We start from the raw sequence: 25,000 nt of genomic DNA on the forward strand, positions 1-25,000 counted from the left end.
TTCAATTTTTTTATGTCCCTAATCTTATCTGAGGGGCGGTGTTGGTTACGCAAAAACAAAAGAAAATCTTCTAGTTAAACCCATTTGTTTTCTAAGTCATTTTCATCATGGTGAATTGTTAGTGAACTAAATGAAGGGATGCTGCAAGATTCCATTTCTACAAAAAGCAGAGGTAAATATGTCATTTTACATGTTACATGGTTTAGCGTTTGGTGTCATTTGTAAGTCCCTTGTCCAAAAAAATCTATTTGATTATAAGAAATGACAATATTAATTATACCTCCAAATTACCATCCCTCTTATACCCCATAAATAATACATGAGTTTTCTTCTATAACACCCTTCTTATTATTGACAACCATAATTATGTCATTCATATTCTAAAAAATGTGTAATATTTGCTACTGTGCATAAAAAATTAACATTTACTCTAGTAATTGATTTCTGGCATTACCTATAATAAATTACATTAAAAAAAATAATCCCATTTGCACAAGGATTTGTATCCTTGCATTTGCAATATTAACATTAATTATAATATAATTACCTTAATAGTTTTCTTTTTTCATGTCAACCTCTGTCTCCAGCTTTCACATCAAATTTTAAGAAGTCTTCAAATCTTTTTCTATTTCTATATTAATAATCACTACAAATCATTTATACACATTTATAACTGTACTATAAAATAAATGCTGAAGATAGTATATATTAAGTAATATGATATGCATGTGACCAGTTATTCAGGAGATTAAGATAAACAAACCCAGCATGATACATGGTCTGGGGTAATTGGCATTTACATGATGTCTGATAAGACCACAGCTACAAAGTAGCTGTAGATTCGGGCTTATATCTTAGAGTGAATCGCACCTCAGGACACATCTGCACCAGGAATGCGACACACAGTTAAAAAGCCAAAAGCTAGCCGATGGCGGATAAAAGCCGAGTCACGTCAAAAGACATACTACCGAAAGAAACACAATAGCACGAAGACAAATAGCGGTGAAAATAAAATCAAATAAAAAGATACACGACTTCAGTACCTAGAATCTAAAACTCAAGACCATCTTGTATTATTTGTGAAGTAGACACTGAATATTTATCTGGTTCTGGTTTGTCGTCTGGTTTGTCATATATTGTGGTACTGAGATGACCTCTTGTCAAATTCGAGGTAAATGTCTAGAAATTATGTGGAGGAAGATGTATCTGTAGTGTCTTTAATCTCTAGTTCAGGAGGATATATTAAAGGGACCCAATTAGAAAATTTGGATTGTTAATTGAAAGACCATCATCAATATACTTGTATGTGAAATTAAATAATCTAGATTCTTTAATCTTCTTGTATGAAGGAACTCCGACTCAAACGAAAATTAGAAAAGGTCGGCTCGGAGAGGTGCACAGTTGGTTCCCATGGGATGCCGACAACCTGCTGGAAAATTCTACCTACAAATTCATCAATCAAAAATGTTGTCAGTGAGAAAATCCACCATACTGATCACTTGTTCTTCGGTGTAGCATGTTTTATTTTCGGGCTCATTTCTTACAAAATGTGTAGAATTATATCCCAAAATGATACATTTGTAGCGTATTGTACCATTTTTATGAAGGAAAGCATTGTGGATTATTTCTTTAAGACGGGTTTTTAATTTGTCATGTGGTTTAGTGGTGTAAAGGGTGGAAAAATCGAAGGTGTTTATAGAATTTATTCCAGAAAATGACCGAGATTTAAAATTTTCCAGGAGTTCTTTTGAATTCTTAAGAAAAATTGACTCAAGTATCAGACAAATTAGGAAAAGCGTTTTAGAACAAAAGAAAATTAAAAGTGAATATTTGTTTGGGTGATGAAAATTTCAACAAAAAGCTCAGTATACTTCGTCCTTTCCTAGTTTCTTAGACTCAGACACAAAAGGTTGATATTTTTCTGACATGGAGCGAAAAAAAGTATATTTGTATGAAACACTTTCTTGCCTGGAGTTATATTCAAATGTGAAAGTATTATCCCAAAGTCACTTTTAAAAAATATCTTATGTCCAGGTAAATTTGGCAACAATTGTTTACAGATGTTTAGCAGACAAGGACTATACAATGAAAACAATCGACAACGCATGAACTGTAAAATGAGTGAGACCAAATGCATCTACAGGGTATTTACTCCTTATATGAAAGCATCTCCCGATTCCACAGACAAATCCATTAGAAAGTGTCAAAGGCTGGAAAATGACAAATCCGGTAATAAAGTAAATTGTGAGATCTAAGATTTAAAATGTCTCTTTTAAGCTAACACTGAATGACTTGTTTGAATGGTTTTTGAGTGACAAGTATTCCTCTGATAGTAAAATTGCTATAATGCGAAAGAGCTTTTGCATATATATATTGATTCGGGCAGGGGCGGATCCAGCCATTTTTAAGGCGGGGGGGCTCCAACCATATGTCGCCATTCAAAAGCATTGATCGTCAAAAAAAACACCCGGTCCCCTGGATCATCTACTGTCGGGTGAGGTAGTTCAAAAAAAGCTTTAGGCTGAGGCAGGTGAAATATAACTACTCAATCATGGTAAGTTGATGATGGGAATCAGAAATCATCGTGTTATTTGAAGATTCTAGCTTTCAAGTTTTTTGTCAGAGTCATTTTAAAACGTCTGGTTGTATGAAGCTTTGAAGAACCCTTAATTTCAAGTTCACTTGGATCTCTTACTGAGATGAAAGTTATTACTGGACAATAGTGCTTTTGAATGAAATTCGATAAGACGACGTGCATCATATAGTTGAATATATCCACGACAATTTGTGACATACTCCAGATTAACGGATGCGTGATACCAATTGTAAAACTGTTGTATTGGTTTAGACTGAGTATAGTCTTGACTTAACTGTTACTGTACCAGTAACCAGTAATATAACCCTTATTGTGCTTGTTCATGGAAGGCACTGTAGTAAGCACTAGCTCTTCAGATGCGAACCAACTGTTATACTTAACACCATTCACAGAAGATATATGAAAGGGAAATTCACTATCAGGGAACAAACGTCTTCCGGGGGGTGGGGCTGGGGGTGGTGTTAAAAACATCCAATATAATATAGTCTAAGCCTGTCACATTTTCATATACGTCTCCATAGTTTGGAACCTCGTCAGTGAATGTCGTGTGTCGTATCTAAATGATTTTCGTTACTTGGGAAATTGGTATAAATAACAACAGGTCATTGATTGTTTCTGTTTAACCTACTCACTTCTTTTATAGACACGGACGATTTAGAACCTGCCATAATGTATGAAAACTGTACATATGTTGTCCTTTTCTTCATAATAATGGTAGTTGTCGTTCAATTTTGTAATTTGGTTTTATTTGTAAAATAAAAAGGGCATATAAAGTGATTTTGTAAAGTGATTTAATTATTCAGTTGTCCATTACCGAGATATAACAACTTTTGTGTTTACTGTCCACTTTATTCGTGAAAGTTGGAAAATTAACAACCATATATAATGCTAGAAAAGTTGTTTTGTGAATTTGATCAAGCTGATGGGAATACATTCGTTAAAAGAAATTATAGAATGCATTATAGATAAAACAACATCTTACCACTTATCGCCCTTCTTCAGAGGGGTTTTTAAAAGATCTCGTATTTCAGTCTTCTGTGATGCCAAATCCGTTCCACCAGTTGCATTGCCATTTTACTTCCGTGTTATTGTTATTAACCGAAATTCATTCTTCATGCAAATATATATGGCCAGCCATTTTACTATCTATTCAACAATCACAATCATAGACATGATAAAAAAATGTTTACAATAATTGACAGTTGGTTGTCGAGATCGTGTCTACTGTTGAAATATTTAAATAAGGGATCATCATAACAGGCTTTTTTTTAATATAAATTTAGTTAATGACTTACTCGGCTCGACAAAAGCTTTTTAATTGTTGCTTCCAATAAACATTAAAGCATTGTTAGTGGAGTCTTTCCACTTTTCTTACATGATTATTGACAAATTCGTTAAAGTGGCACTAGCTACGAGATATATAAAAAATCTAATATATATGATTTTTTTTGTTCAATCATTAATGAAAGTGAAATAGTGAAATAATTATTCGCTTTTAGCCGCCAGTATGGTTCAATTTTGTTAAAATAAGCTAAGAAACATTAATGATGAATTATTCACTTGCAAGTGAATAATTCGACCTCATTGAATCCGTATTCATGTGAACTTCAATTTAACCCCTTAGCTAAAGATGGATAACACGTGAATTGTATGTGTAAAGTTATTTAAAGGAAAAGAATGTCAACATTGAAAGTTAAACAAAGGTAAATCATTTGATTGACTGGTCCGATCCACAAAAAATCATTCTTATACAGGTAAAAACGACGATAAACATATATTTTTAATCTATAATATGAAATTAAATAGACCTAGAAAAATCCAATAGCACGAGTTCGCTTAATCTATTTATATATTTATTCATGTTTACATCGCTTATATGGTCATCGGATGACTTTGGAGGTCAACTCGATAGTTAATTAGATGCATGGCGTCTAGACTAAAATACACACGAAACGAAGCTACGTGTTATCATGCCCATGTCCTGTTAACTGTTTATTTTAGACTTTTAATAGTTTGAATAATTGTTTTACATTGTTATAAATTAAATATGAGAATTTTAGTCAAATCGGTGAACATGAATTTGACAGCTAGTGCCCCTTTAATTGGTTGGTTGATTTTTGCATAACATCAAGTGACAAGTTCTCACAGAGATTAGTTGGCTTGTATGGTTGGAAGATAGGTTAATAGATTGTCCGAAATCTTTAATGTCATATTTGATCGGAAATTCACATTTCTATATTCATTGGCTTGGTTCATTTGCTTGATTGAATGATTTATTGGTTGATTGATCGACAGTTTCATAACGTGAAGAGACGAATATTTCATATTGATTGATTTATTATTACTGTGAAATCCAGTAGCAAATATTTAACGCACATATCTAAGAAAAAATACGCGGGGTTTGAATTGGTTTCAAGGAACACGCTGGAAAAATAAAATGTAGAGCATGGATCCGTTAAATTACAGGTTTTCGGGTCAATGCAAATGTTTATTTGTATCTGAATTATGGTATTTTAGAGAACATGCAAGGATTTAACACCCTATTCCAAAAATATCCTTGCATTTTCTTTTATAAATTTCAATGGGAACATGCAAATGTTTACACCCTCCTAAAATATCATTGAATATTCATCTATAAATTTCACTTTTCTAGGGATCCTAAGAACTTATGTTTTACTCATTTGCTGTGTTTGTAATCTTTTTTCATTGTAATCAAAATCGAAATTGGACTTTGTTTTTGACGATTCCCTCGCGTTTTCTTTTTCGCTTGTTCCATTAGAATCACCATCTTATAGCCGACTATACGGTATGGGTTGTTCTCGTTGTTGAAGACCGTATGGTTTCCTATAATTGCTTACATCCACTTCATTTTAACTTTGGTGGATAGTTGTCTAATTGGCAATCATACTACATCTCCTTATTTTTTTACGGATCCTTGAATGACCATATTGAAAATTTATTTTCTGATTTCTTTGCCCAGTTCTCGAATATGCAAACGTCATTTGGGACTCAAAATCGTAATTTGATTACTAAACTTGAAAATATCCATCTTGATGCTGCGCGTGTCGTCACGAGGGATATTAAACTTACCAAGCATATTAATAAATTACAATGTATATGCTGAAACTCGATGGGAAAAATTATCTGATAGACAATGCAACCAAAGATTAGTTCTTTTTCATGAAATTTTGAATAATAAAACTCCAGAGTATTTAAGAGAATTGATGCCTGATTCCATGGGAACAAAACATGACCATTATACAAGACAAAGAAATAATATTACACAACACAACACATGGACTCATTTTATATTCTGAATATTTTATCCCAGCTTCAACAAGAATATGGAACACACTTAATTTAAACATCAGAAAATGTGAATCTCTACCATTATTCAAAAAACAAATTCGCACCCAAAATAGTAAGGTCCCAATGTATTGCTATGTAGGTTATCGTTTTGTACAATTTTTTCATGCCTGCTTAATAGAAATCCATGACACAAAATCAGTTCATGCACACCAAAAAAAACAAACAAATCAAAGCACTGTAACCGCTGTAGGCAGTTAACCAAAAACCAAGGCAAACATAATTATGAAAACTGTGGCAGTGTTGCTTCAATTTTTTGATTTGAAAGAACAAACATTAAGCATTCGTACATTGTACATTTATGTTCATTAAATGAATTGATTATTAAGGCAAATTAATTAATATTTCATCAAGGTTTTCAAAAGCAACTCATATATCAATGTAAATGACCCCCATCTTCACCCCCATATGCATGATGTTACTCCATACCAAGTTTGGAATAAAATGACAGGTGATTATAATACAGTTGGTCAAACATTCTCGGGCTTTACACTGCTTGAAAGATTTATATGTTTTCTTTAAAATGATCAATAATTGAAAATTATTATAGGCCAAGAAATAAGTTAATAAATAATTAAAGTAAATTCAATTAACCTAGACTAATTTTTTGCATCAATAACATTTTATAATAAACAAGAAATAATTGTAACAGGATGCCGTTACGAAGTCTCACAAACAAAGCCCCCATAATTCGTCATTCCCATGGTCTCCTGACATTGGGCAAAGTCCAGTGGATATTGGTTTGGTCTAGTAAAGTGATATGCATATGTGACACCTAGGAGATTGACCCTGTATGTCATTCAAATGTTTTTGAAATGATGAACAGAAATAAATATGGTTTAGGTGTGGGTATCTCGATCGTTTACAAGTTCTCAAGCAGGAGGGGTGGGGTGATCCCAGGGACTCCCCCTATAATTCATTTGATTTGTTATATTGTCCCATACATGAAAACATATGGTTTAGGGGTGGGGATCTCGACCATTTCCAAGTTCTCAAACAGGAGGGGTGGGGTGACCCTAGGGACTCCCCAAATATTTCTTTTGATTTGTTATATTGTCCCATACATGAATATATATAGTTTAGGGGTGGGGAACTTGACTGTTTACAAGTTCTAAAACAAGAGGGGGTGGGGTGTCCCAATGGACTCCCCCTATATTTCATTTGATTTGTTTTATTGTCCAATACATAACAAGAAATAATTGTAACAGGATGCTGTTACGAAGTCTCCCAAAACAAAGCTCCAATAATTCATCATTCCCATGGTCGCCTGACATTGGGCAAAGTCCAGTACAAATTGGTTTGTGATATGCATAAGTGACGCCTATGGATTAACCCTGTATGTCATTCAAATCTTCTTGAAATGACGAACAGGAATATATATTGTTTAGGGGTGGTGATCTCGACCGTTTACAAGATAAAAGCACATTCTCAAATTGAAGGGGGGTGGGCTGATCCCCAGGGACTCGCTCTTTATTTCATATTATTTGTTTTTTGTCCCATACAAGAATTTATATGGTTTAGGGGTGGGGATCTCGACCGTTTTCAAGTTCTTAAACAGGAGGGGTTTGGGGGTGACCCCAGGGGACTCGCCTTTTATTTCATTTGATTTGTTTTATTGTCCCATACAAAAATATATTTGGTTTCGGGGTGGGGATCTTGACCGTTTACAAGTTCTCAAAAAGAAGGGGGGTTGGGGTGACCCCCCTGAACTTCCCCTATATTTCATTTGATTTGTTATATTGTCCCATACATGAATATTTATGGTTTAGGGGTGGGGATCTTAACTGTTTACAAGTTCTCAAACAAGAGGGGGTTGGGTGTCCCCATGGACTCCCCCAATATTTCATTTGATTTGTTTTATTGTCCCATACATGACAAGAAATAATTGTAACAGGATGCTGTTACGAAGTCTCCTAAAACAAAGCTCCAATAATTCGTCATTCCCATGGTCGCCTGATATTGGGCAAAGTCCAGTACACATTGGTTTGTGATATGCATTAGTGACGCCTATGGATTAACCCTGTATGTCATTCAAATGTTCTTGAAATGACGAACAGGAATATATATTGTTTAGGGGTAGTGATCTCGACCGTTTACAAGATAAAAGCACATTCTCAAATTGAAGGGGGTGGGCTGATCCCCAGGGACTCGCCCTTTATTTCATATTATTTGTTTTTTTTGTCCCATACAAGAATATATATGGTTTAGGGGTGGGGATCGCGACCGTTTACAAGTTCTTAAACAGGAGAGGGTAGGGGTGACCCCAGGGGATTCGCCTTTTATTTCATTTGATTTGTTTTATTGTCCCATACAAGAATATATATGGTTTAGGGGTGGGGATCTTGACCGTTTACAAGATTTCAAAAAGAAGGGGGGTTGGGTTACCCCCGTGGACTTCCCCTATATTTCATTTGATTTGTTTTATTGTCCCATACAAGAATATATATGGTTTAGGGGTGGGGATCTCAACCGTTTACAAGTTCTCAAACAGGAGGGGGTAGGGGGTGACCCCAGGGGACTCGCCATTTATTTCATTTGATTTGTTTAATTGTCCCATACAAAAATATATTTGGTTTCGGGGTGGGGATCTTGACCGTTTACAAGTTCTCAAAAAGAAGGGGGGTGGGGGTGACTCCCCTGAACTTCCCCTATATTTCATTTGATTTGTTTTATTGTCCCATACAAGAATATATATGGTTTAGGGGTAGGGATCTCGACCGTTTACAAGTTTTTAAAAAGAAGGGGGTAGGGTTACCCCCATGGACTTCCCCTATATTTCATTTGATTTGTTTTATTGTCCCATACAAGAATATATATGGTTTAGGGGTGGGGATCTCGACCTTTTACAAGATAATAGCACATTCTCAAATTGAAGGGGTTGGGGTGACCCCAGGCACTCACCCTATATTTCATCTGATTTGTTTTATTGTTCTGTGATCATTTCTGAAGACTGCGTGTGTCTATCACTTACAATTTTCAAGTTAAAGTCATTTGAAAATCTTGAAAAATTAAATCTCATAGGTTTCTATAGTAAAACCCTCCCTTCTTTATGCCCCTTAAATTACCCCTTAATAGACCTCAATGCACAAACGATTAGTTGATGGCTCCCCTAGACATGTTAATCTAACATTTTATGATAAGTAACTCTGACAAGGGGTTTTGGAGAACCGCTGCGGACAAGTTCATCTTTAAAGTGGCGGAAGAAGAAAAAGAAAAAGAAAAAGAAAAAGAAGAAGAAGAATAATAAAAATAATAAGAACTGAGCAAAAACAATAAGTCTCCAAACTTTGTTTGGGATACTTAAATATATATGATTTAGGGGTGGGGATCTCGACCATTTCCAAGTTCTCGAACAGGAGGGGTGACCCGAGGAACTCCCCTTATATTTTATTTGATTTGTTATATTGTCCCATACATGAATATATATGGTTTAGGGGTGGGGATCTTGACTGTTTACAAGTTCTCAAACAGGAGGGGGTGGGTGTCCCCAGGGACTCCCCCTAAATTTCATTTGATTTGTTACATTGTCCCATACATGAATATATATGGTTTAGGGGTGGGGATCTCGACCGTTTACAAGTTCTCAAACAGGAGGGGGTGAGGTGACCCTAGGGACTCCCCCTATATTTCATTTGATTTGTTTTATTGTCCCATACATGAATATATATGGTTTAGGGGTGGCGATCTCGATCATTTTCAAGTTCTCAAACAGGAGGCGGTGGGACGACACCGGGGACTCCCCAACATTATTTTCATTTGATTTCTTTTACTGTCCCATACAAGTATATATATTGTTTAGGGATGGGGATCGCGACGGTTTACAAAATAAAAGTACATTTTCAAATTGAATGGGGTAGGGACGACCCCAGGGACTCACCCCATATTTTGGTTGATTATTTTTATAGCCCTGTTCAAATTACTGAAGACTGCATGTGTCTATCACTGTTTTCGAGAAATAGTCATTTGAAAATTTAAAAAAATAAAATCCCATAGGGTTCTATAGTAAACCCCTTCCTTCTTCAGGCCCCTCCAAATACCCCTAAATAGACCCCAATGCACAAACAAAAGATTAATGGCTCCGCAAGACATGTTAGTCTAATATTTTATGAAACCCTAAGTAAATCTGACAAACGGTCAAAGTTGTCTTTTTAGACGGTTTGAGTGGATTCGGTCCGACTTGTCTCGGGGACTAATTGTCCACATTACTTAAAAGATCCCATCAACGTCGATTTCCGCATCTGTTTCATGACCTCGTTTCATTTAGAAAATAACAACAACCTTATTTGGCAAGATAAGTTAAAAATTACCGCCCACTTATAACACTTTATTTCCTCTATTATAGAGATTTTTTGTACATGAACAATATTCCTGCGCATTTTGCCATTTGGGAAATATAAACGACTTGTAATTACCGATTTTCGGCGATGAAATATTTCATACAATTGTTCTTTGACATCGTAGTCAAAAGCACAGGGAATAATAAACTACGTACGGATTTCTATTGAGCACTACTTCCTATGTGCAACTTCAAAAGTTTTGGGTAGTTCGACGATCATTTAAGGTTTTTTCTGGTCATATTTTTGTATTCCAGAAATAAAAGTATTAAAAAAATGTTCAATTAGTTATAAATAACATAATAGACAGCTAGATAATAACAATGGCACGTATTTCAGAATTTATTGGGTAGAACAAAAATCTAGGGTGCTCGCATAAGGCAGCTTAACTGCATAAAAAACCACACAAAAACAAAGGAACAGCGCTTTTACTGTAGTTCTTCATCTCAAAGTCACAGTGTGGCCTTCAACATGGAGCTCACCTCACTGCAAGTTTAAGACGGCCCCCTAGCACCGGCTTGAGCGTAATTCTTTGCAAAAACAATTTGGATAGACTTTGTAAGATGTAACACCACCAAATCGGGTGGAACCGAACTTGCTTTCACTGAATTCTCACCTATTCCTTCGTACTTTAGTAGACTACCTAAACGGTCGTTGTGGTGATTCAAAAGCAAATTCTCACTTCCTTTTATCTTGTCAAATATAAACCGATTAAAGACATGAACTATTAGCTTCCGTTTCAGTCCTTCCTGTCAAAGTTTACACCAATATGATACATTTTGGCTTAATGGTACTCTCAAAAGAGCAGAATAGTCATGTATTATACCCCCGCTTTGAAAAAGGGGGGTATACTGTTTTACCTCTGTCTGTCCTTCCGTCAGTCCTTCCGTCAGTCCATCCGTCAGTCCGTCCGTCCCATGAATATTTTCGTCGCATTTTTCTCAGGAACTACTTGACAAGGATTTCTGAAGTTTGGTTTCAGGGTTTATATGAGCAAGTTACACCGTGTGATGCGTTTTCAGATTCATCACTCAACAACTTCCTGTTTACCGAACACTTGTATTATTTAACACATGATAGCCAAGTTGAAAATTTGCGTCACATTTTTCTCAGGAACTACTTGACAAGGATTTCTGAAATTTGGTTTCAGGGTTGATATAAGTACGTTACACCGTGTGATGCGTTTTCAGATTAATCACTCAACAACTTCTTGTTTACCGAACACTTGTATTATTTTACACATGATAGCCAAGTTGAAAATTTTCGTCACACATTTTTCTCAGGAACTACTTGACAAGGATTTCTGAAATTTGGTTTCAGGTTTTATATAAGTAAGTTACACCATGTATTGTGTTTTCAGATTCATCACTCAACAACTTCCTATTTACCGAACACTTGTATTATTTTACACATGATAGCCAAGTTGAAAATTCTCGTCACATTTTTTCTCAGGAACTACTTGACAAGGATTTCTGAAATTTGGTTTCAGGGTTTATATAAGTACGTTACACCGTGTGATGCGTTTTCAGATTCATCACTCAACAACTTCTTGTTTACCGAAATATTTCGGCGGGGGTATTATCAGTGAGCAGTAGCTCACAGTTTTACTTGTTTAAATTGGTGCAGAAAAACATTATCGGAAGCAAACGTTTTAACCATTGATGTTACTGCTTCATCATCCAATAAGAACCCCAAGCATTTTCCCACTGTATACATTACAAAATTTCATGTTTATTCTCTTTTTTTCTAATGCATTTTTCACATTTTTCATATTCATATATTTATCACAGAGCATGCCAATATCTATATAGTATATTTATGTTTTGCTCAATAAGTGTCGTATTTGTGTACTAAGAGACAGATTTGTAAAAGCAATTTGCTTGTTTCTGAATCCTATATATTTATTATATGTATTATATTGTTATGTGATGATTTATTTGAATAAATATTGTTGAAATTAAGACTATTTGTTCAATATTTGTCACATGACATCACACACACAATCCATCAATGAATTAGTCAATTTGAAATCTGAGTCTCTTGCATTATACAAATTGTAAATAAAGCAATCAATAACTCATTCGATCAATCAAACAACCACTCAACTAATATATCAATTTGAAGAACTTGTGACTTGATATTTTGCACACACTTTATAAACCAACCAACAAACTATGCAAACAACCAAAATTCATGTTTTAAATTGGCTTAGAAAATATGGAATGACTTTCATTAAGAAACAAATATTGTTTGCTAAACACGAATTTGCTTCATCAATTATTTTGATTTATTTTTATTGGTAGCCATGCTATAGAGGCTATTTCAAAATGCACCATGTAAATCAATTATGAAATTCATACTTTTGCGATGACCGCCTATTTAAATGTCTCAACTCTAGACTCTCGACTGTCTAACATGTCTAATATAATATCGACTTTGATCATAGTCAGTATGGGCGTAAGAGCAGGGGACGAGGGCAGTTGCCAACTACCCGACACTATATGTAACTAATCATTTACTAATGTACTGTGTATATATACATTCATCCTTATAATTAAAGATATAAACCTAGGAAGATGTTGACTCACATTTAATATGCTAAATAAAAAATATTGAAAATAATGAATGAATACGAGGGAGGACACTCACTAACTACTAGACTTTTATACTATTGTAGAAGGTTTTTTTCTATTTATTTGCTTGTCACTTTCAAAAGTACAACACCCCGCTCCCCCACCCCCACCCCCACAAACTTTTTAGTTTTTTCTTATGCCTCTGCAGTAATAAATAGAACTTTCAAAGTTTGTATCCAGAAAATATTATCAATTTCCTAATCGGTTTTTTTACTGGAGCAAAGTTTATTTTTTTGTTTTTGTTTAAGAACAAATCGAATGATGCTAGTAAGAAAGACTTTTTATTATCTATTAATCATATTTTGCAAAAGGTTGAATTCCGATAATAAACTGACCAATACGTCTAGTAAGTCTGATATATACAGTTACTGTACTGTCGGGCTACACAGTTTATTTCCATAGATATCATAGATTATGACCCCTTACCTTATCTGATATGTAGAGTGTGTATCTCTGTTATACAAAGACTGCAACATTTTGTTTTTTTATTTAAAGAAATCAATTGATAGTAAAAAACATACTTACTGCAATATAGTTTTCAAAAATAGTTTGGTTAATACTGTGACAAATTTAAAATACTGACAAACAAAGAACACCAATATGAAACAACAGTTAGTGTACCATGGGGCTACACTATTTTTTTCCATAGATTCGATTCATAGATTATGACCCCTTACCTTGGCTTGAAAGGACTACAGTTATGTCTAAACGTTTCGTCGTACATGAAGAACTGAAATGCCTTGATATTTTACGAATGGCATATCCAAACATCACATCAAGTGACTTCGTTCCTGTTTGCATGTCTGCTGACCTACGCTTCTTATTTTTGCTGTCGACATTCTTTGCGGATCGATACATTTAGTAAATATAATATCAATGTAATTGATAAGTTTATATTAATTGTATACACATATCTATTTGTCAATTAAACTTATCTTCTGGATATCTTATTTATTTCATCCGCTGACAATGTCTGTTTTTCGGCTTTGAAGTTGAAAATGTCTAGATCTCAGCATCACTGCTGACACTCGGGTTACACTCGTCAACGCGAAGAGTAAAGAAGCAATTAAATTTGCAAAAGTTATTTTATGCCTCTATTTTTTTACTTATTTTTGCAAATTTTATGGCGAAGAACGATGAATACTTGCCGACTTACTGAATGATACTTTTAACCAGTAGCTATTGCAATTCTTCAGAATCTGCTAAACAGCTGAATGAGAAAACTGACATTTTAAAAGAGAAGTTTGTGATCGTTATAAGATCAACATTGTGCGGTGTTTATAAAAATGAAGCCACGTCCGGTCGAAATGGGGACGTTAAATCTGATGCGTCGTTAAGTAAAAGTGCCAAGCTCTTTGTATGTACAAGAAACTTTGCAACATAGCAACATATCTGTTAGTCTGTAGGTTCCCTGTAGGTTTGCAAGCAAACATTTCTGGTACTATCTAAAATTTCCTACTTTTTTGGTGACAGTATATTTCTTCATCCCGGTCGCAGAATCGACCAATGGGTTTATTGTTAATTTTTTTCGTCCGGAATGTGAATGAAATATTTGCCACTGTTTGATTAACACACAATGAACCTATAGAATAGTAGGATTATCAATCACTATTATCAAATATTATTTATACGTTTGGACGTCGTTAATTAAGTCTCCCAAACAAAGTTTGGAAGACTTATTGTTTTTGCTCAGTTATTCTTCCTCTTCTTCCACCTCTTTTTCAAACTTCAACTTGTCCGCAAGCATTTCTCAAAAACTTCTAGTTAGATTATTTAATACGGGCTCCACCATATATTAGACTAATATGTATTGTCGTGCAATCAGTGTTTTGTTTGTGCATTGCGGTCTATACAAATGGGTACTATGAGGAGCCAAAAGAAGAGAGGGTTTTACTATAGAACCTTTTGGGATTATGACTTGAGAACAGTTCGAGATAGACACATGAGGTTTTCAGTAATTTTTATGGGACCATATGGCCTATACTTCAATGACATTGACCTTCAACCTTGAACATCATTTTTCAATTTACACAAAATAAAAAATATTTGGAAAATCTAAAGAATTGAAAATATTTATATATAATAACACAAACCAAATGAGATATAGCGCGAGTCCCCAAGGGTAAAGCCTCTCCCTGCCATTTAACAATGTTCTAATATCTTGTAAATGGTCGAGATCCCTACCCCTAAACAACATATATAGTTCTTTTTTTCATGTCAAAATGACTTGAATGATATATAAGGGGAGTCCCTAGTGGTCATCCCCACCTTCTGTCTTTTGAGAATGTTCAAATATATTGTAATGATTAAGATCCCTACCCTAAACCATACTATATACCAGTTTGTCATGCCAAAAATATTTAAATGATATACAGGTCTAGTCCCTAGGGGCATTTCCCAGGCCCCTGTCATTTGAGAATGTTCAAATATCTTTGTAAATTGTCAAGATTTTCATCCTAAACCATTTATATTCCTGTTTGGAAATACCATGAAGATTTGAGAATGATACATAGAGTGAATCCCCAGGAGTCACCTAAACTCTGTCACTTAAGAATGTTCAAATATCTTGCAGATGGGTCAAGATTCCTACTACTAAACCATATGTATTCCAGTTTTTTTTATGATTTTTTTGAAATATAGGTTTAGTCCAAAGGGGTCATTCCTAGTCCCTGTCATTTGAGATTGTTAAAATATCTTTGTATGTTGTCAAATATCCAACCCTAAACATTCCTGTTTGTTATTTTAAGTTGATTTGAATGATATATAGAGGTAGTCCAATGGGGTCATCCCAAGCGCTGTCACTTATCACCTCCACCCCTACCATTTAATAGAATATTTGAATATCAAAGTTACAAGTTCTGAGGTAGCTGTAAAGTCGTAAATATGATTTGAAAATTCGCAAATATGAATTATGAAGTTGTAAATATAAGTTGTATTGTCGTAACTAGACGTTTAAATGAATTTGATATCGAAATTATGCAATTTAAAGTCGTAAGTAAAGTAACGAAATCACTAGGAAATTGTATGAATTTATAAATATAAGTTTTATCATCAGTAATTTATGTTAAAATGAAATTGTAAATGTTATTTGATAAGTCATAAATAAGAAATATATATATCGACTAAGTATATAAAAGTAAGTTGGAATCGTAGTTTTTCGATTACAAATGCTTGTTACAAAATCGTAAACAAATCCTTAAAGAAGTTTTAAATTTTTATAATGTGATATAAACATCTTTATTGATGTTAAAAGGGTTTCTTTTTTAATGAATTGTTTTTTAAGAAAGACATTTTTACTTTAGTTGTCTTACGAACGAAATTGTAGGATATCTTGTTTCCGAGGAGAATTGAAAGATAGCTTGTTTTCGAGGAGAATTGCAGGACAACTTCTCACTAGTTTTTTTTATTTGTTTCAATCAGATCATAGAAGCATTATATTGATATTGCTTCCATGATCAGAGCGTCAAGATCGGAAAGTTTATTAGAAACTAATGGATTTCGAATACGAATTTTTAAGTTCAAACATCCCAAACGCTGTCACTTATCACCTCCACCCCTACCATTTAATAGAATATTTGAATATCAAAGTTACAAGTTGTGAGGTAGCTGTAAAGTCGTTAACATGATTTGAAAATTCGCAATTATGAGTTATGAAGTTGTGAATATAAGTTGTATTGTCGAAACTAGACGTTTAAATGAATTTAATATCGAAATTATGCAATTTAAAGTCGTAAGTATAAGTAACGAAATCACTAGGAAATTATTTGAATTTATAAATATAAGTTTTATCATCAGTATTATATGTTAAAATGAAATTGTAAATGTTAGTTAATAAGTCGTAAATATGAAATGTATATCGACTAAGTATATAAAAGTTTGTTGGAATCGTAGTTTTTCGATTATAAATGCTTGTTACAAAATCGTAAAAAAATCCTCAAAGAAGTTTTAAATTTTGTTAATGGGATATAAACATCTTTATTGATGTTAAAAGGGTTGCCTTTTTACTGAATTGTTTTTTTAGAAAGACATTATTACATAAGTTGTCTTACGAACGAAATTGCAGGATAGCTTGTTTCCGAGGAGAATTGCAAGATAGCTTGTTTTCGAGGAGAATTGCAGGACAACTTGTCACTAGTTTTCTTTATTTGTTTCAATCAGATCATAGAAGTATTATATTGATATTGCTTCTATGATCAGATCGTCAAGATCGGAAAGTTTATTAGAACTAATGGATTTCGAATACGAATTTTAAAGTTCAAACTAATTTACATACATTCATGACATCGACATGTTTCTTATCACCAGATATTGCAGATGTGGAATATTTTCACACATTGTTGTACTTTCATTTCTTTTTTACCTAGAAACCAGATATCCAGGACCAATTTAATTGAAACGCAATATACAGCTTTTAGACAGTAAGAATTTGTTTTAATTTTGAAATTGAAACAAAATTTCCCAATGCTAAGAACATTGAAGGCCACATGGCCTACTTCAAGGTTATAAGATCAATGATCCTTAATGGCATTGACCTTCAACCTTAGACGTCATTTTTCAATTTACACAAATAAAAAATATATTGGAAAATCCGATTTGATTAAAATCCGATGTTGCGATACGCTACACTAGGGTAGAGAGTATTGTAGCGAAAACTAACAGCTCATTTTAATGAGATTGTTGGAAAATCTAAGGAATTGAAAATATTTTTATATAATAAAACAAACCAAATGAGATATAGCGTGGGTCCCCAAGGGTCACCCCACACCCTGCCATTTGAGAATGTTCTGATATCTTGTAAATGGTCGAGATCCTTACCCCTAAACAACATATATAGTTATGTTTGTTATGTCAAAATGACTTGAATTATATATAAGGGGAGTCCCTAGTGGTCATCCCCACCTTCTGTCTTTTGAGAATGTTCAAATATATTGTAAGTGGTCAAGATCCCTACCCTAAACCATGCTATATTCCAGTTTGTCATGCCAAAGAGATTTAAATGATATGCAGGTCTAGTCCCTAGGGGCAATTCCCAGCCTCTGTAATTTGAGAATGTTCAAATATCTTTGTAAATTGTCAAGATTTTCACCCTAAACCATTTATATTCTTGTTTGGAAATACCATGATGATTTGAGAATGATACATAGAGTGAATCCCCAGGAGTCACCCAAAAGAGGGACGAAAGATACCAGAGGGACAGTCAAACTCATAGATTGAAAATAAACTGACAACGCCATGGCTAAAAATAAATAGACAAACAGACAAATAATAGTACAGAAGACACAACATAGAAAACTCAAGACTAAGCAACACGAACCCCACCAAAAACTGGGGGTGATCTCAGGTGCGTGAGAAACCCTGTCACTTCAGAATGTTCAAATATCTTGCAAGTGGCCAAGATCCCTACTACTAAACCATATTTCCCGTTTGAATGGTTGTACACTAGTAATTTTTGGGGCCCTTTATAGCTTGCTGTTCAGTGTGAGCCAATGCTCCGTGTTGAAGGCCGTACCTTGACCTATAATGGTTTATTTTTATAACTTGTTACTTGGATTGAGAGTTGTCTCATTGGCACTCATACCACATCTTCCTATATCTAAATATGTATTCCAGTTTGTTTTTATGATTTGATCGAAATACAGATTTAGTCCCAATGGGTCATCCCTAGTGCCTGTCATTTGAGAATGTTCAAATATCTTTGTATGTTGTCAAATATCCAACCCTAAAATTCCTGTTTGTCATTTTAAGTTGATTTGAATGATATATAGAGGCAGTCCAATGGGGCCATCCCAAGCGCTGTCACTTATCACCTCCACCCCTACCATTTAATGGAATATTTGAATATCGAAGTTACAAGTTGTGAGGTAGCTGTAAAGTCGTTAACATGATTTGAAAATTCGCAATTATGAGTTATGAAGTTGTGAATATAAGTTGTATTGTCGAAACTAGACGTTTAAATGAATTTAATATCGAAATTATGCAATTTAAAGTCGTAAGTATAAGTAACGAAATCACTAGGAAATTATTTGAATTTATAAATATAAGTTTTATCATCAGTATTATATGTTAAAATGAAATTGTAAATGTTAGTTAATAAGTCGTAAATAAGAAATATATATCGACTAAGTATATAAAAGTTTGTTGGAATCGTAGTTTTTCGATTATAAATGCTTGTTACAAAATCGTAAAAAAATCCTCAAAGAAGTTTTAAATTTTGTTAATGGGATATAAACATCTTTATTGATGTTAAAAGGGTTGCCTTTTTACTGAATTGTTTTTTTAGAAAGACATTATTACATAAGTTGTCTTACGAACGAAATTGCAGGATAGCTTGTTTCCAAGGAGAATTGCAAGATAGCTTGTTTCCGAGGAGAATTGCAGGACAACTTGTCACTAGTTTTCTTTATTTGTTTCAATCAGATCATAGAAGTATAATATTGGTATTGCTTCCATGATCAGATCGTCAAGATCGGAAAGTTTATTAGAACTAATGGATTTCGAAAACGAATTTTAAAAGTTCAAACAAATTTACATACTTTCATGACATCTAGATGTTTCTTATCACCAGATATTGCAGATGTGGAATATTTTCACACATTGTTGTACTTTGTTTTTATTTTGCCTATAAACCGGATATCCAGGACCAATTCAATTGAAACGCAATATACAGCTTTCAGACAGTAAGAATTTGTTTTAATTTTGAAATTGAAACAATATTTCTCAAAGTACACGTTAAAGAGATTTGCCGTACAGTTGTTAGAAACTTACAAAGTACACACATGAACCTTTATTGACAAAACTCACGAACAAGTATTAAAACCTTTAATATTTACAACTAAGTGATATAGTTTTGATTACGTTAGTTCACCATTCTGTTGAATTTGGAAAAGTTGGTTTATGATATTTGAGAATTACATATATCCGTAATACACTATTTCCCAAAATCAATCCAGAGTTATTTCAAACTGGAATTAGTTCTCATTATCAACTGAATAGTACGACCCCATTTTGGCAAGAGGTGTACGCGTTTGTTTGGGGTATATCAATTATGCTACCCGTCCGTTTGATTGAATGGGATGTTAAATATGTTACCCCGTGTTGAGAGACTGTCACAGTATGCAATTATGTACTCGTGATTGCAACATACTGATGACCTTTCGTCCAATGAAAAATACGTAATTTCTTTACGTTTTGGGGATAAAAATGCACAGACAGAGATCCAGGATTTTAATATAATGGCAGAAGGTGCTTGTACATATTGGCAAACATTTTGAAAATCATAGAAAAATTATATTTACGTTGATTTATTCAAATTTAGATATTATCTGCGAATGTACTGAAGACTGTTGCTAAATTTATACTGATAACAGAACGTACGACATGTGTTTATGGAATAACTTCTTATTGGATCATCTTTCCCTTTCAGAGCACCTGAGATCACCCACGGTTTTTGGTGGGGTTCGTATTGCTCACTCTTTAGTTTACTAATTTGTTATTTTTTTGTATTCTGCTGTTTGTCTTTTGGTCTTTTTTTTTTTTTTTTTTGCCATGGTTGTCAGTTTATTTTCGACTTATGAGTTTTAATGTCCTTTTGGTATCTTTCGCCTTTCTTTCACCATTTATGCTCAGTATACAACTTTGGGAAGACAAATTCATAATACGCATGGGGTCTTTAAAAAAAAATAGGTCTCAATACAGCAACCAAATCCATCTAACGTCAACTTTCGTCGAGTGAATTTGGAACCTTACTTTCTGTGCGTTAACACTGAATTTTGAATTACGAATCACAACAAATATATATGTAAAAACGATTAACATTAAAAAAAAGGGGGGAATTCCGTTAAATATCAGCTGTTTATCTATTCATTAATGTTTGTATTTATTTATTGCTTTCTTCTATTGATCGATATATTACAGTAATTCTCAATTTACACTATAGAAAATTAATGTTCAAGTATGTTAAGAAAATCCTGTAAAAAATTGGAAATAAAATCATTGAGACATGTCATAGGAATAATTATTCCTTCAATGCTAAATAATATTCAGCATGTTTGAATTCTGGCGCTTGTCTGACGACTCCAAAATCGGCAATATTTGCATCATAATATTTTACAACAATTCTGAAAGAAATGAAAACCTAATTTACAATACAAACAAACTGATAATCACTCTATTTACTGTGACTTGACTGTAAGTGTTGCTCTCCACCTATTGCAATAACCCAAAATTCGGACCAAATTGCAATTTTGTTTATGAAACCAAACTGTTCAACTGGCCAGAAATTTGAACAAACTGCTGTAGAAAACCAGTCAAGTCGTTAAAGTGCAAGGTGATAGAATTAAGCATACTAACAATCCTATATAGCTTTAATTCCACTTCAATAATATTATGAAAAATTAGTCTAACGTTTTTTATACTAATTTTATTGTTATTGTCATGATAAAGGTGATAGGTAGTAATTTTGAACTGCTATAAAAATGTCCAAACTAAGCTTTCATACAATTTTTATTTCGAAAAGTCTTCTATATTCAAACGAATCAGACATCACTTGAATTAAAATATCTTATATTTAGTAAAATAAGTTGTGTAATAAGTTTCCATGGGAGATAACCTTAAATCATTTATTATTCTTTTGAAAATAGAAGACTTTTCGAAAGAAAAATTGATAATCTCTCATGGAAACTTCCTAATAACGTATTGAAATTTCACATATATTTTACTGAATATAAGATGATTTAATTCAAACGATATCTGATTTATGCTTTATTTTATCACCTTGCACTTTCACGACTTGTCTGCGGTTTTGTACAGCAATATGTTCAAATTTCTGACCAGTTGAACAGTTTTGTTTTATAAAACAAATTGCAATTTGGTCAGAACTTTGAATAAATTGCAATTGGTGGAGAGCAACACGTACAGTCAAGTCACAGTAGTTATGAACATGTCCACTGAGGGACTTGTGATAAAATGTATGACGGATAGAAATTTTAAAGCAAGGAACACATATACATGTATAAACTCAGATAGCTTCTATGACCGTACGAAACATATGTGTCTTAAGCATTTTTGAATCGGGCTCGTTATTCGGAAGCTTTAATTTTGAGTGTAGTTTTCCAGTTTATGCTTTGATTGTCTAGATTACCTGGCATTCATTTATTATAGTGTGTTTGCACTTATTAACCTTATATGTTTTAATGATTGAATGTTTAATCAGTTAACTTATTGCCTTATAATGTTTACCAATAATGAAAAAGAAAATCACTCCCCAATAGATGATTTTTTTTCTTTATTTATATAAATATTTGAATAAACCATGATTTGGGGTGTATGATAAATAAACATCAGCACCACAACAAAATTATACGAATTCAATGAAATAAAACAGTTCTTTTTTTTCGTTTATGTTTTTGTACATAATCAGGCCGTTAGTTTTCTTGTTTGAATTGTTTTATATTTGTCATTTCGGGGCCTTTTTTAGCTTACTATGCAGTATTAGTTTGGCTTATTGTTGAAAGCTGTACCCTCTACGCCATTTGGTCTCTGGTGGAGAGTTGTCTCATTGACAATCATACCACATCTTCTAATTTTGATATTCACTGATTGATGCAAATAGTACTACTTTTTAGATTACATATCAATGTAACTAACTTCCGTATTTACAATATTTAGTTGTTTTTTGTACTGTACAGTTTTAAACGATGAAATAACGAAATATTACCTATTAGTTGGCATGCTCAGTAATGAAGCAAAAAATGGAATAAAGACTTTTGTGTAATCATCGTTGACTTTTTCATTAAACCGGTTCGCTGATTCTATATCTAAAAACATCATAGGTGTTTTCCTTCCATTATTTATCATCCTGTTACCTGTTGAGACATTTATATACACCAACTGAAAGTAAAGTACATATACGTATTTCTGCAACCAAATCATTTAAATTCAATTCAGTGTTTTAAATTTAATATCTAGTGAAATATCAAAATTAATGTACACTATAGATATTATTTAGACAGCCATTGTGTACAGATCCATGAAGGACTTTATAATGTTACATATTTCAAAAAGGCTGGGCTTATATAAGTCCTATAAAATTAAGGTTTCAGTTGTTTATTGAATTAATTTCAGGTGAAATGGAATTCCTCCCTTCGAAAGTTTTACGATCCCCATTATGAGTTGGTTGACTGTTACGGAATATCTGTGTTACAGATGTCCACGAATAAGTTCCAATTATTGTAACCATTCTCCCGGCCTCTTTTTTCTCGATGGTACATCACCAAATAAGACTTAACGTCGAATTTGCGCAACACAACGGTGCCACATGTGACCAGAATATACTTGCACCTCCGGAATATATAAGGTCAGCTCTGGTTTTTTGGTGGGGTTTGCGTTGCTCAGTGTTTGTTTCTATGAAGTGTTTTGTAAAGTTTTGTTTGTATTTACGTCGCTTTCCTTTCATGCCATGATTTTTTGGGTTTCTCTTCGACTAACAAGTTTGAATCTCCCTTTGGTAACATCTGCCTTTTTTAAAAGAAGTTACAAAAAATTATCGCTGATATCAGTAAGCGTTTTTATTGGAAAATAACAAACGGATAAATGTATGTATGCTTTGTCCAACATCTGACTGATGATATTAGTTGTTCTATATTATCCCTAGCATATAAATGTTTATGTCGATCACACAATACATGTACATAGACAAACAAACAGATTTTGCTTTATTTCAATGAAGTTAATGTGTTCCTTCCTTATGAAGTCATACCTGTCATAATTGTTTTTTCGTAAATTGTTTTGTTATAAATTAGGCCGTTAGTTTTCACAATTAAATAATTTCATATTTTTAATGTCGGGGCCTTTTATAACCGACTATACGATATAGGTTTTTCTCATTGTTGAAGGCCGTACGGTTTGCTATAAATGCTTACATCCACTTCATTTGAACTCGGGTGGATAGTTGTCTCATTGGCAATTATACCACATCTCCTTATTTTTCTATTTTAGGTGTGAAATAACGACATGACCCGTTATGTGCTGATAATGTTCAATTATTGCAATATGAAGAATTTCACACTTTCTTTTTCTAATTTAATGCAACAAGGCAAAACGACATATTGTCGGATTGCTACATGGTCCGAACACGACGATTGCGTGGATCATGAAGAACTGGTCATTTCTGAGTTATGTCTCCATTCCCTATTTACTGTGCGTGTCAAGGTTTTAAATCTGAAGTTGGCTGTATGAAGTTTAGTTGATAACTGTTTGTATTATATTTATTTCTTTACGTTATGGTGTTGTCTGACAAAAACATTTTATCTATCCTTTGGTAAATCTTAATGTTCTTACCTCTAACGGATATTCAAGAACCTCACTAATTTTCTGTGCTACTTTGTCTTCAAAGTCATCTTGTAAATCTGAATCTTTCAAGTTTGTATGAATAAATATTCTAGGCATTCTGTGAAGACAAGAACAGTTGGTTTCATAAATATTATAACTGAATTAACAATCTAAAAGAAGAATACAATATTTTCAGCAATATTTTCTATTGTCACCGTAAGTGGTTCCGGTCTTGCTCCATTTATAGTTCATGCGATATCCACAAGATATTTTTATCTTGATTTGATTAATTCTATTATAAAATAGACTTTACAATTATAGAGGTTGAAAAAAAGTTTCTAAATTAATTGATTGTATTTCTAAAATTTATCATCTGTTTAGGCATAATTATTAGTGAATTTAACAAATTAAAATTTATCATTTTACGTTCTACTAATTCTCGAACCATTAATTGAGAATTGCAGTTGCAAATTATATATCAACATCTCCAATCATAATTCAGTAATTGAAATGTTAAAGTTATACCTACATTTGAAAATTCTATAATATTATCCAAATGTAGGGTTGGAAATTATATTAACTTACCTTATGGGTGTTTAAATCACAATAGTTTCACCGTCTCAAAAATCAAATTATCTATAACTGTAAACATATCTCAAGGTTGCGAACTTGTTTACTATCAATGTGATAATGTTTTAGATAATTTATTTCATACTTGTCTACTTATAGGTTAGATAATACTT

At 33.3% G+C, this 25,000-nt stretch overlaps 2 protein-coding genes across 4 annotated transcripts in view; one reads left to right on the forward strand and one right to left on the reverse strand.

The window, feature by feature from the left end:
* Window positions 1–25,000, forward strand: part of LOC127704734 (U1 small nuclear ribonucleoprotein A-like) — a 1,100,970-nt gene that overhangs the window by 323,709 nt on the left and 752,261 nt on the right. The gene's annotated exons all lie outside the window — the stretch shown is intronic.
* LOC127704738 (macrophage migration inhibitory factor-like) lies at window positions 20,793–24,923 on the reverse strand. Of its 2 annotated transcripts, none has more exons than XM_052208947.1 (4): window positions 24,843–24,923; window positions 24,267–24,375; window positions 22,645–22,817; window positions 20,793–21,046 (listed from the first exon to the last, which is right to left on the reverse strand). In XM_052208947.1, the coding sequence occupies exons 2-4, from the start codon at window positions 24,372–24,374 to the stop codon at window positions 20,944–20,946; spliced, it is 384 nt and encodes a 127-aa protein (XP_052064907.1). In that variant the 5' UTR covers window position 24,375; window positions 24,843–24,923; the 3' UTR covers window positions 20,793–20,943. The 2 variants fall into 2 exon arrangements, with proteins under 2 accessions (XP_052064907.1, XP_052064908.1); XM_052208948.1 differs by lacking the exon at window positions 24,843–24,923 and adding an exon at window positions 24,787–24,810.

The sequence above is a fragment of the Mytilus californianus genome, unplaced genomic scaffold (genome assembly GCF_021869535.1).
Source record: "Mytilus californianus isolate M0D057914Y unplaced genomic scaffold, xbMytCali1.0.p SCAF_6, whole genome shotgun sequence".
In the NCBI taxonomy this organism is placed as follows: Eukaryota; Metazoa; Mollusca; class Bivalvia; order Mytilida; family Mytilidae; genus Mytilus; species Mytilus californianus.